This window comes from Varroa jacobsoni, unplaced genomic scaffold (assembly GCF_002532875.2).
Source record: "Varroa jacobsoni isolate VJ856 unplaced genomic scaffold, vjacob_1.0 scaffold_573, whole genome shotgun sequence".
Classification (NCBI taxonomy): Eukaryota; Metazoa; Arthropoda; class Arachnida; order Mesostigmata; family Varroidae; genus Varroa; species Varroa jacobsoni.
This window is the reverse complement of record NW_019213475.1, coordinates 311,002-323,898: the sequence shown is the minus strand read 5'-3', so window position 1 is coordinate 323,898 and position 12,897 is coordinate 311,002. Positions and strand designations below refer to the sequence as shown.

At 37.1% G+C, this 12,897-nt stretch overlaps 1 protein-coding gene across 4 annotated transcripts; it reads left to right on the top strand.

The window, feature by feature from the left end:
• Positions 1-74: 74 nt before the first annotated feature.
• Positions 75-12,332, top strand: elgi (E3 ubiquitin-protein ligase NRDP1 elgi). Of its 4 annotated transcripts, none has more exons than XM_022835237.2 (6): positions 75-408; positions 3,628-3,858; positions 5,700-5,897; positions 7,603-7,779; positions 9,632-9,889; positions 10,305-12,332. In XM_022835237.2, exons 2-6 carry the CDS (start codon positions 3,628-3,630, stop codon positions 10,398-10,400), a joined length of 960 nt encoding a protein of 319 aa, XP_022690972.1. In that variant the 5' UTR covers positions 75-408; the 3' UTR covers positions 10,401-12,332. The 4 variants fall into 4 exon arrangements, with proteins under 4 accessions (XP_022690972.1, XP_022690971.2, XP_022690974.2 ...); XM_022835236.2 differs by lacking the exon at positions 75-408 and adding an exon at positions 519-617; XM_022835238.2 differs by lacking the exon at positions 75-408 and adding an exon at positions 667-823.
• Positions 12,333-12,897: the final 565 nt, after the last annotated feature.

Here is a 12,897-nt window from a genome sequence, read left to right as displayed (position 1 = left end):
ACCATCATGCGACCGGGGCCCCTCGCCCACTACTTTTGTTTGGATTCTTCTGACTCAGAGCTGGCCGAGTGAGAAAGCAGGATATTGTCCCTGCGGGCGGTCTGGCAGTTGTTCGTAAGCAGCAATGCTGTTGTTGCGACTGGTGTATGCTAGCGGTGTTTTTTTGTCGGGAAGTACGGACAGCGTTCCGCCTCAAAAAGAGTGATCATGGAGAGTGTCGTTTGCCAGTAATCTTTGACGAGTATCGCTCCTGCAGCTGGCGTTATCATTGCTGATGCTGCTGCTACTGCGGGCGACTTAAGTACTGTAATGTTCTGGGTTTACGTCTATGTCTTTGCGCTGTGAATTCCCGTTATTCAACGGCGACGTATCGTCGGCAGCCGACTAGTCAACTAACCTATCTGAACTGTGAGTATCCACTGAGTAGGTAGGGCCTAGAATAAACAAAAAATAAAAAAAAAGGTTTATTCGATTATGTTATATGCAAACAGCAAGCAGACTAATATCGAGCTGTCCGGGCTATCATTGGTCCCATGTTTATGTTTGTCTTATCAAACGTACCCGTATGGACAAACTACCTGTGTGGTGTCGTAACGACCGTGACTACAACTGTCACGGTAAGATAACAGATCTTGGCACCCGTTGAGAACTTCGCTGGGTGTCGGTCATACGGCATTTTGGTCTAACGAATTGTTGGGAAACAATTTGTTACCAGTGCGGGATTATTGCTGTTATTTTTAACACTTACTGTATTTTTTTGGTATTTTTTTTTGTCACAAGAATATCGCGCAACCGTGGCTGCTGACCGCGTACGACGCACACGGTTAGTTGGAAAAATGAAATAGTCAATGAGTAGTAAATCTAGACTGTGTCGTACAAACCTTGTTGATTACAAGTTTGTGTAGTGGCTTAGTAATTGCAAACAATCTGAAGATATCTGCAAACGGTAATAGACTATTCACGCGAAAGTTCACAACTGCTCAGTCATTGAAATTGCATAGTGGAGCAACGCTTATGCTTATCTGATTGTAAATATAATAAGACGAGCTTTATATATATTCGCCAGACGGTAAGCATTCGTATTGGGCACTTATAAGCGCCTTGAATTAGAAGAATTTGATCAACCTTATTTATTAGTCGAATGACCATTTATGGAGAATAATGCTTGAGCCATTTTATTTAGAACACAAATTAAAGGTCTGCACAATGACAATGTAGTATGTTCTATTGATTACCGACGTGTAACTGTTTTGTTTCGTTGAATAACCAGTATAAAACCACAATCAACACAATACGAACGTCGTTCGCTGGTAGTTGCTCTCACCAAGAATTCTGTAAATCGACACTGGGAGAAGAATACCTTTTCGTTTTGTTGTTCATTGTTTGTCCTCATTTTCGTGAATCGTTCGATTAGATCCGAGATTATCAGCGGACGTGTTTTGTACTCAAGTAGTACTGAGTGTAATATTATTTTGCATTTATTCCAAACGAACTATGTCTATAATACTAAGCGTGTGTGTTTAACCTGGTACTTTACAGAGGTCGCTCGCAGTGTAGTTGATTTAAAATTAGTGTTCTCGTAATTCATACATAATTACAATATAATAATAAAATATATGTAGGCATTGCTGATCTTACAACTTATCATTGACTACATTGTTTACAGCAAACTTTCATCAACATAATCTTCAAACAACCGTTGACTATATAAACATTGCAATAACAGTAGTGCAGGACGCCTGATCATGTGATGCGGAACAAGTATCAATAGTCCTTTCCAAAGTATCAAAACAATAGCTATTTCACTATGGAGACTAAATTCAGCTTGATAACAATAAACATCTACCTAATTCGCGATCACCATAATGCATACTACTACTGAGTGTAAATGTCACGATAACAAACTTTTGCTAAACTGAGACTTATGTCATCTTCGTAAAAAATGAACCACATATATTTCTAATGTAGATACACGAGCATAGTTCTTTGTCGAGTTGAATATGCCGAGGCTCGCTAGATGTCTCATCTGTGATCGACAGAAGTACACAGATGGCTTAGTCTGTGCCATCCAAAACCAGCCACTCTTCGCCTTACCAAAGTTATTTATCATCGAGTTCTCCAAGAAAGAAGAGCAGAAGCCGCAGCACGAATTGTTCACAGGTTATTTCAAATTGTGAATTCAATTTTTTTAAAAGCCAATCATAGAACAGTGGAAGTATCTTCTGCGATAAGCAACACTGGTTAAGTTTAGAACGTAAAAATTGGCTACACATTATTTAAGACGTAGTATCTCTATGTAAATGACTACGCCCGCGCAAGACTATGCCATATTTGCCGCTATTATTAGGCAAGTAAAATATTTGTGTTTGCATATGTTTATCGGTGTTCTAGTTTTGTTACCGCTATGACTTAGCACTGACCGCAACTTTTATCCTGCGTAAAGAAAATAACGAAGCCCTTATCCGATGCAATGTTGACAGCTGCACGCAAGAGGTTGACTTTTTCGGAGCCCTCTCATACACGGTTATACATCATCAACAATTTCTGATACAGATACGATAACGGAAACTAAGCGTACGATATCGACAATTGAGGATTTTTCCCAAGAGGGCTAGGGTAATAGTTCAAATTGCAGACAGTGCGGGGACAAAGCCTGATTTTTGTTCTTTTTTTTTGCTTCGACGGTAAAATCTGTATTTGAAGCAAGTACCCACTAATTATAAATTTTTCTATTCTATTCTGTTCCATTCCAAACCAAGCTGGATCTTCGTTTAATTATACTATAGGTTAATAGCGTATGCTTAACTGTTTTAATAAAGGCTGGCTGTATTATTTTGAGTTAATAATATAAATCATCAAATTCTAGTAGTGAACTATTTATTGACAATATTTTAGAAAACTAAAAAATAAATAAGCAAGCAAATCAAATCATGTCACTAGCTTAAATATTCGCACATTGCGTGATACTATGAGATTGGTCTCAAATGGGCCATTTGAACCGAAAATTTTTTTTGGAACAATACAGGAATGCTGAGCTTATAAGTATTCTTTCTACAAGGATTCGGGGTGTTGGAAATTTCGGTATTATGCTACTTTATTGAAATATATGTTTTCTCCGTACTATCCTTACTTTCTCGAAAAGTGATATCACGGCGCCATGCAATGTCTTCGTAAACGGCTTTGCGCAGACGTGCCCTTTCTTCACAGATGCACTGGGGGGCTATACCGCGCAATGTTGAAAAAAATTATTTTTGAGGATTGGTTCCTCATTCAGGCAATCCAATTGCCCGAAGATAGACTTCCCAGGGGGCGAAGAAGGATGACGATCCTTCATATAGCTCCGAGTGTCGTAAATGAAATTACAACTAATTTTTTTATTGTTAGGATTTAAGGGACTTCAATATGTTTGTATGTACATACGTGTCTTAGCATACGTTCTAAAGTAGTCGCCCTTAACTTTTATGACGAAAGACTTGTACACGTAAGCCATTTGAACCGTTAATTTGAATGAGCTATTTTCAGAAGTCTTATATTTTACCGAGATGTTGCACTTAGTCACTGTGCTAATGTACTGATAAGATTTGATTTCTACATGTGTTGTATTTTATGTACCCCACCAATTTCCAGATGGGTTATGAGCTAGCCCGTTTCGTCAGCGCATCTGCCAGCGGTTCTGGGGCTGCTGGAACCCCTATTAGCGTCGACGAGGAGCTGGTATGCCCGATCTGCTCAGGAGTTCTTCAGGAACCTGTGCACACGCCACAATGCGAACATGCTTTTTGCAAAGAATGTATTCACAACTGGATAGACCGAAAACCTAGCTGTCCCATCGATAGAAGTGCCATCACTATTCAGGAGGTAAGGCTTATTAAACTGGCGAAAACACTCTCTGCCAGTGTTGCAAACATTGCCAAGTGTCATGGATATGTATTATTTCATAGCTTTTTTGTGCACATTTATCTCTTGACTTGCATCCACTCGTTGTAGAAAACGAGAGAGGTTCCAAAATATATTTATTGATGTCACCGGTAGTCACATATCTAAACTAATTGGCTGAGTAATTATAACACAGACCAGTACAGCACTGTGAAGCTAATAATAATTAACTTATAACTCGATTGATCCAGACCGGCAGTGTTCTATGGTAGCGAATTTCATATCGTTTGGTTAAGTTACCTAAGTTGACTAACTAAATTGAATCACTTAAACGTACGCTGCCCTCGTCTCCCATATATTTCGATTTCGATTCTACGTATCTATTATAATCGAGCCTGTCATTGGTTTTTTCACAGATCTACTCATTGAAACGTCACTTGATAAATCTCGTATATTTTAATAATTTTTCTGATGAATATTTACTTTTGCTTATAAGTTGATGATGTAAATTTCATCGTGTCACACTTATATAAATAGACACAATTCCATGAACCAAGTATAGTCAAAAGAATTATCAAGGATGTCCTATGTCTGTGCACCTTTAGGGAAATTTCATTTATAGGTAACTTTGTTGACACCCTGGTCTCGACATATACTGGGCTGTCCATATATACAAGATGCAGCGTCGAAACCTGGGTTAGTACATGGCGGGCTATCGCTTGTCGTATCGAGCATTTGTTGACCGACTACTCCGGATACCAGAAGTAAGCTGGTTTTCTCAGCTGATTTTTGGATAATTTGGTTCAGAACAATGCAACAAATTCGTCGTGACGAAAGGCACTGCGTTGTTCTCGAATTTAGGGCGAAGATCAATTATTGCCCAGTCCTTTGCGCTGAGTAAAGCGTCAATGCGACTAAGAATTTATTTTTCCACCCTAAGTCGAAGCTCTGCGTTTTCGTCAGTTTGCATGCAGCTTCTAAATAATACAAGAAAATTCATATGGGGCTAACTGCAAGATCTTCGATAGAGTTTAAATTTAAAAGGCTCAAAAATAATCAAAAAGCTCAGACAGCCCTTTCTGGCACATTAGGATTTTTTATACTAACTATAAACTACGTGTTTTTTTAAAAAAAAAAAACATCAATTGCCAATTGGGCCATACAGGTATTCTGTAGAGTTTTTTTTTTGCATTTTTTCACCTTTGGCGATTTTGACCATTTACATTTTTAAAGGTTATTTACTTGCTATCACCTTAGTTGAGAAACACTTTAACGAGTTCACACCTACCAGTATCGCTTGGCACAGAGTTACTATTAAACAGTTACTGGCAGCACATTCAAGAAATAGTATTTCAAACATAATTAGTAAGAGCTCTAGGTTCCAAATTGATATTGTGGAGAATGGTGATAGTTATATAGTATAATCATACCCGTCAGGAATGACTTTTAACATCTGAAAAAAATTTGACTGAATTGTATCTCTATTCATACATAGTCTTAAATAATAAAGCATAAGAAAAGATCCAGATTTACACGCCACTTCTTATTGCGGTAAAACACGCTCATCTTTAAGGGCTAAGTATAATTAGGTGTATTATCAAGAACGACTTTTATGTACCCTTTAGAACATTTCATTTATACGTAAATTCGTCGATACGTATATAACTTCTAATTGAACTTCAAGCTACACATGTTCGTTGCACTACTCAGCAAACTGTCAAGCATAGTCGTTAACTAAGCTAGCACAATCAACCACTGTGTTATTGTGTGCCAGCTTAGCTTTATTGAATCTATATGTGATAGTTAGTTGTATTGTGTTTCAGTTAAAACCTGTTCCGCGAATTCTTCGAACGCTGCTGTCACGGTTGACATTATCCTGCAAATTCGCTGAACACGGCTGTACTGAAGTTGTTAAACTTGACAGGTTAGAATCTCATGAAACCGTTTGTGAATTCAATCCTGGCCGACCAGTCACGTGTACCGAAGGCTGTGATCTCGTCATACCTAAGGACGAGCTCAGGGTTAGTTTTTATGCGCTTTTCGTGATATCTTACCCATTTCTTTTTCTTTTACACGCTATATTAGCATGCTGATTCAACTCAAGATGATCATTCTGCGAGATTTTGACCACTATGGGGTGATCATTTGTTCATTTACTTACTCCTTCCAAAATCCCAGTACCCTCTTTTTTTGGTATAGCTGGTATTCTTTTAAACGTTTTCGAGTAGAGCAGGCACAAATGACAGTAACTGTTTAATTTTATTTGAAACATTTCTTTGCACAACGATCGTACTATTTGTTGGGAGTCTGATAGTTCAGTACTTTTCAAAAACCTCACTAAAAATTACGCGTAGCAATTCTCAGTAAGATATTTAGCGGGAATATATTAAGCATGTGGTGTTTACTTTGGCGCGATCTTTGAAAAAATTACCATTTATCTCAAGTCCTATTGTAACTATTGCTTCCATCATTAAACACTCCTGTTTAATGGTGTGTCTACCTTATCGTTTCAAGGTACTGCCATGACTTTTTTCATATAATATTGTTCGGATACGATATATCGCGCATGTGGCTTCTTAAAGACCGACTCCATTTCAACCACACTCAGCTTATTATTATTATTATTATTCAAAGTTGTAGCCGCCTTTTTAAACCGCGCCAGTAACTATACAGGACATACTGACTGATGATTAATTGAATCTAGATAAGAAGAAACTTCAGGACGTTCAAGGTCGCTAATGGTAGTTTTAACCCTCAAAATACGCGAACAATTTAATAATCATAGTATTCGCGGATCTATGAATCTAGTTTAAGTTAGTGAGAGATGTTTAAAAATAACATTAACAATGTTGCTACTATCATTAAGAACTGTCCACATACCTGTAAACCCAGATAATGAAACACTGTGTATTGGTGGAAGAACTTTTCCTAGACATTGTAAACCTTCGCTACCCCATATTGAATTATTGTTGCGAATAGTCGCCTAGTTAGTTAGGTCTTGCAAGTAACAATTTCATTACGGCACGTTATTCAGCACGTGTTTCATCATTATATTTCTTGTCTGTTGGATATCACCATTCTTTTCTTTCTTATCAGTAGAAGTATTGTAATATTGGCATCACGATAACGAAAATAACATCATCGGCTTGTAGCGGTTGGTATTATGTTACAAGCTTACCTATAACCTGAAAAAATGTTACCCACTTAAAAACCCACCGCGTCATTTAAGGATTGTAGATATGGGTCCCGCTAAGCACTGTTGTGCTTGTGACAATCTAAAAACTAAATAGAGCCGATTATGGCTACGTGATCATTTTAACAGATGCGTCCTTCCAACGGGAGATCCGGATTACCATCACAGCTTGAACTGGTTCCGTGTTGCTCTCCAAGACATTGAAATATTGAACGCTTCTGATTACTCGATCCGCAAGAGCGCAGATCATACAAAAAAGAATGAGCCCCCAAAGGGCGCTACGGTTTTCATCCCTAAAACATCTAACACATTAATTAGTGCATACAAAAATCAGCTTCTTCACTCGCCAACTAACTGTCGTTCGTTATTGTAATAAGCTAGCACTGCCTTAACAAATATCTGTTACTGTATATTACAAGTATTAACGTAAGAGTTTCGATAACTGTAACTTCGTTATCTTCAGACATAACAAAAAATAGGCTTGTGGCTTTATAGACTCGAGTAACTCGAATATTTTAAACTCATCTGAGCAGGACCATAATTGCATCAAAGAACTGCGCGCTCTTGCGCTAAGGCAGCAGGCGAGAGTGGCAGAATTGGAAAGGCAAATTAGCTCTCAGCTAGAGGAGATCTGTCGCCTCAAGGATCTCCGAGCTAGTGCAGTGCCTCACACGTTGAATTCCGCTGACTTTCAGGATAGAATTGAGCAGGTAAACAGGCAGATTTTGTCAAGTGATTCAACGTCTTTCTGTACAAGATACTGTGTAGGCAAAAATGAGCGTATCTATAGGATTTCGCGGAGAACGGTCAAACTATCAAAAGGCAACGACGTGACGCGAAGTTCGTAGACCCTAGCTAATTTAACTATTGCAAGTTTAAAAATAAAGTCTAAGTTTCAATGAGGCTGGTTCATTTTTTAGAGATAATATTACTGGAGGTCCCTTTTTCGTTCCCAGACTCCAAACTTAGGGTAGGTGACAACTGTACGCTTTCCGGACATTTAGATTTCGGACGATTAGATTTTTTTTATCTAGCTCCTCTCCTCGAATCCTATTTAACTACGACTAATCATTCTAGGCAGTGCCAACACGGTTTTCCGCAACATTACAGACGTTCAAATTATCGCCAGCACGATGCTCGAAGGATGATCTTTCTTAAGATCCCTTCTAGAAATACAGACTGGTTTTATTGATCTAATACTATGAGTAGCTCGTAGCGGTTGTTGCTGGTTTAAAGAAGTTACTTTCTAGGGTAAACCCTAGAAACCGTTTATTGAAGTCGACAATGAAGGATCTTTCCCTAATCCTATCAGAGAGAAGCCGTCAGCATGTAGACTGGCGTGGATGTCATAAAAAAAAGGCTATTGACATGTGTAGACAAAGCAAAACTACTATAATAGATAGAAGTCTCAGTTTTTATTTTTGAGAATAGAAATTTGCTGTTTTCGTGTATCAAGTAGCGTATTACCTTACACAAAAATGAGACGTCACTAGCTTTCAGTTTATTTGCGTTTAGTCCATGATGTAGTACGTATGAGTTAAGAATACTATCTTACTAGGTTTTCATTAGTCTATAGGATGTGCCTAAATATATTCTTTTCTTCGGGTACGAATGAGGTTACGAAATATGCGCTGTGTTACTTCGAAGCAATATACAAAAACCAATTGTTTAAGATATAATTTAATTAATAATTTGTTCGTTCTTCGTTCAACATACTTATTCGATAAAGAGCGCCCTCTTTAATTTCTTTTACATCGTATGTGTATCTTTGTGTATGTATCGGTATACGTTTAGTAGGAATCGAAACAGTTAATAAATTCTATGGATCCTGTGGATAGTCACTATGGTGACTGCTGCTGAAGGGCATCAAAATTCTCAGTCCAAGTAAATCTAAGAGCGTGTTAGTCGAAATATTGTTTAAAAGAGATCGATTAAGGTAGTGCGGATTCCTCACCTATCAACGACTCAATTCTTCTCTACAATTCCAGCTCAAGTCTTCAATGTGCGATGAAATAGGCAATTCATCTACTAATTTGCTGAATATTATCCTTAGCTTCATAACTTAAACTTCCGTTAGTCATATGATTCACGTCGTAAGTGGGTGGTTTACAAGAGATTTCTGTTAAGGCCTGAGCTTAGGATGACCATAAGTAGTTTTCACATAGAAAATTAAGGCGGCTGTAGAATGATGAGTCCGCTGAATTGACGGTCTGCCCTTCAAAGATATTCTAATTTTGTATTACCTGTTGTTATTTGCCGCATCGCCACATTACTATTTTGATCTTTCTTTTTTTTTTTGTATCTACGCTAACGTAGCTAGGGCCAATTTGAGTTACACTGCTGTATCGTTCCGATCTCAGTTAAACAGGTATTGACTTGCAAGTTTGGTTAATAGTCCATTCAATAAAGTGTCGTTTAATAGTGTTTTGTCAATATGGCTATCCTTGATTGAAATCTATTAAAAATATACAGCAAAGAAAACGTCTTGATTATTCTGATATAAAGGTAGCAATATAATAACACTAAACATTTTGTTGGTGCATGTGTGTTATTTTTCACCAGTTGGCGCTATGGTCATCAAATTTAAATATCGCGCGTGTGACCCGCTGGGGTGGAATGATCTCAACACCTGATCGTGTTTTGCAAAATATGGTCAAACGCGCCTTAATTGATAGCGGCTGTCCTCTAGGAGTTATCAATGAGTTGATCGAAAATGCTCATGAACGAAAATGGCCTCGTGGGCTTGATACATTGGAAACACGGCAGCGCAATCGCAGAGCTTTCGAAAATTTTGTGTGCAAAAGGATACCAGGTAAACAGGTAAGCTGCATTTATTGACATGATTTAGTGCACCAACAGATTATTTTTTTTATCACACTTCTATATGTATTACACGATGTGACAACGAAATTTAGAAGTGAGTTTGATTAATGCTGTTTTTTTTTTATATTATATGTGAGATTTCAACATATGGGAACGAAAGAACACATTTGCATCAATAAAACCAAAAGCAACAATCGAATCGAATTAATTACGTACCTACTTTTTTTTCCGGTACTCTTGCAGCCTGTAATTATTAATAATAAACTATTGAATACACTTAATGATTACAAACAGCATGTGTACATGATTTTATACTGATGTCCGTATATAAGAAATAACTTGGAAATGGCACAATTATTAATGAAGATCAGTGTAAACCAGTAACTGACTTTTTTGCGAGTTTGTTTTTCAGGCGGTGGTAGCTTTGGCGTGCGATAACATGCATATGGGTGACGATATGATGGTACAACCGGGGCTAATTATGATCTTCGCCCACGGCATCGAGTAGCTAGCCAATTGTAGTAACTGTACGTTCACATGACAACGACTTTTAGAACAGAATAACAAATGATTAATTTAGGATTGCCTTAATAATAACGAAGACCACAACAATAAGACAAACACCTACAAATAGAATAGTTAGTCATTTATGATACTACTAATTATAGATCAAAAGTCCGCAAAAGGTTTTGCGATTGGATTGCGGCACAACCGGTGAAGTTACGTTGCTCCTAAGGTGATTGCAACGCTCTTCAAAAATCGCAAGGATTTTTAAGTAGATGCCCGAAAATATTTCATTTCTTTGAGTACGAGATCACGAGAGCAATGATAGAGGGCAATGATCACAAACGATTTTTGTAGCATTGGCTAAGGATCCTTCACTTTAGAAGGCAGTAAAGGCCGGTACGCTGTTCTCCCAAGCGTTCAGCATAAACGGACTGATATAAATTCAGAGAAGAAAATGAGCAGCAGGTTTTAATTATTGACAACTTAGTAGGAAGGGCCTACTATACAACTAAACGAGCTACGGTTTGAGGCTGATATATCCAATAAATGGGAAGGTTGCTTGGTTAGAAGCTATTATGTTTTTGTAAATTGTTTTTACCTAATAACGTGAATACGTTTTAGCACACGATTAGAAAAGGTTTAGTGAATTATGTACTTTTATAGTTTCATATCCTTAAATACTCGTTGTACGAGATGATTAATATTTACCGAAAACTGAATATAAACAATGCGATTGGCCTACGATAACTATTGAATACATATCCTACGAGAAATATGACCATTCAATGTTCAAAACCATATTTTGTTAAAACAACCCTTGCAGTATAATACAACGTATATTGCTAATAAATCCGACCTCAGTTAACTGAGGTTTAAATAATATTTTAAAATACATAACAAATTAAATAGATTAATAGAGAAAAGAACGTGATTTTGTCTCCATTTAAAGAAGAAAAGACAAGAAAAGTTGAAACACTTAGTGTATTTTTATTATTAGTGAACGTTTGTAATCTGGAGTACAAATTTTTTAAGGCATCAAACGAAAACAAGCTCAAGGGAGGAACGAAAATGTTTGTGTTTAGGGATATCGCGTTGATTTTGGTGTAGATGTTACAACATCAGCTGAGCCATCAGGTTAGGCGAGAACACACGAGTTCTTTTACATTTTTAGTATAAAATTGCATTCATAGAATTCCGCATGATTATAGCGCGTTCATCTTAGTATTACTAATCGTATATTAGCAATATTCACCATGGATCATTATCCATTCAATTTGTCATTGCGATAATATGTAAGGTAGGACTGAGGTGTGAAAAGCGGTATCATTTTATTTTCTAACTTCGGTCCACATCGCAAAACGACACAAATGACAAGAGACATTAATCACTTTAATCACTCTTGCCGTACTGCCATTTGAAGTTTGAACTACGTAATCGCATATATGCCGAATGGTTTAATCACTCTCCCCCTACTGCCATTTGAAGTTTGAACTATCTAATTGCATATATGCCGAATGGGTAGTAATAATATAATTACAGTCTGAAGTGTGGCAACGAATTTATGTGCTTTTCTCAATGATCAATCATCATCGAATATTTGCCAACATTCTACGGCAATTCAGTACTTCAGCTACCCATTATTTTGTGCTTCACTGTTGCAGCCTATTTGTTAGATAGCCGCGCGGACCTTACCATATGGACACACATGCTGGTGGTAGCCCTCATTGTACATGTCTGTATAGTTAAAATAGGTAAAAAGCAATACTTGTGACAGGTTTTAGCAAAAGCTAACACTGAATGGATGAGTAAAAGTGTTATTTATGTCAATACAAAGTAAATTTTAATTCAATGAATAATGTGAAAAATATAACTGCGTTAGACTGATAGAGATGATTAAAACAACGCCAATAAAGTAAGTCCTCAAACGGTATAATTTGCTTTATTTTCTTCGATTATTGCAAAAGCCTTATCAAGCTCGTGGTTATTTAGTTGCGGAAGGTAATCTAGCTAAACCTCTAGCTAAACCAATAAGAAGATTATAACTGCCGCGGTGAGTTCTACTCGGTTGTATCGTTCACGAAATTAATTCGACCTAATAACTATAAATAGTAATAAAAATAGTTATTAGGTCTATTATTTTACTGCGAATTAATTTCCGACCGAGTAGAACTCACCGCGGCAGTTTCCATCTTCTATTGGTTTATAGCTAGATAATTATTATTATTAATAATAATAATTAATATATTATGTATTATATTATTATTATTATTATTACACAACTAATAATAAAATTTTAATAAAACATTTAATAAGACGTTTTGAATTCTGTACTACTATTTTCGTTATGAACATCTTATTAAGGTGGCCAAGCATATTGCATATGAGTTCTTTTGTGGTGTACATTAGGTATTATTCTGTTAATAGAAATCCAGTGCGTTCCAGGACAGTGCGATCCGGACAGTTAACCGGTCGAGCTAATTGTGAAGTACAAGCTTTGG

Bases quoted from the DNA above. Each gene is read 5' to 3' on its own strand.
- elgi (XM_022835236.2), top strand. From the start codon at position 534: ATGTTTATGTTTGTCTTATCAAACGTACCCGTATGGACAAACTACCTG. The intron at 618-3,627 runs GTAAGATAACAG...ACCAATTTCCAG, and splicing joins CCGTGACTACAACTGTCACG to ATGGGTTATGAGCTAGCCCG. The intron at 9,890-10,304 runs GTAAGCTGCATT...TTTGTTTTTCAG, and splicing joins AAAGGATACCAGGTAAACAG to GCGGTGGTAGCTTTGGCGTG.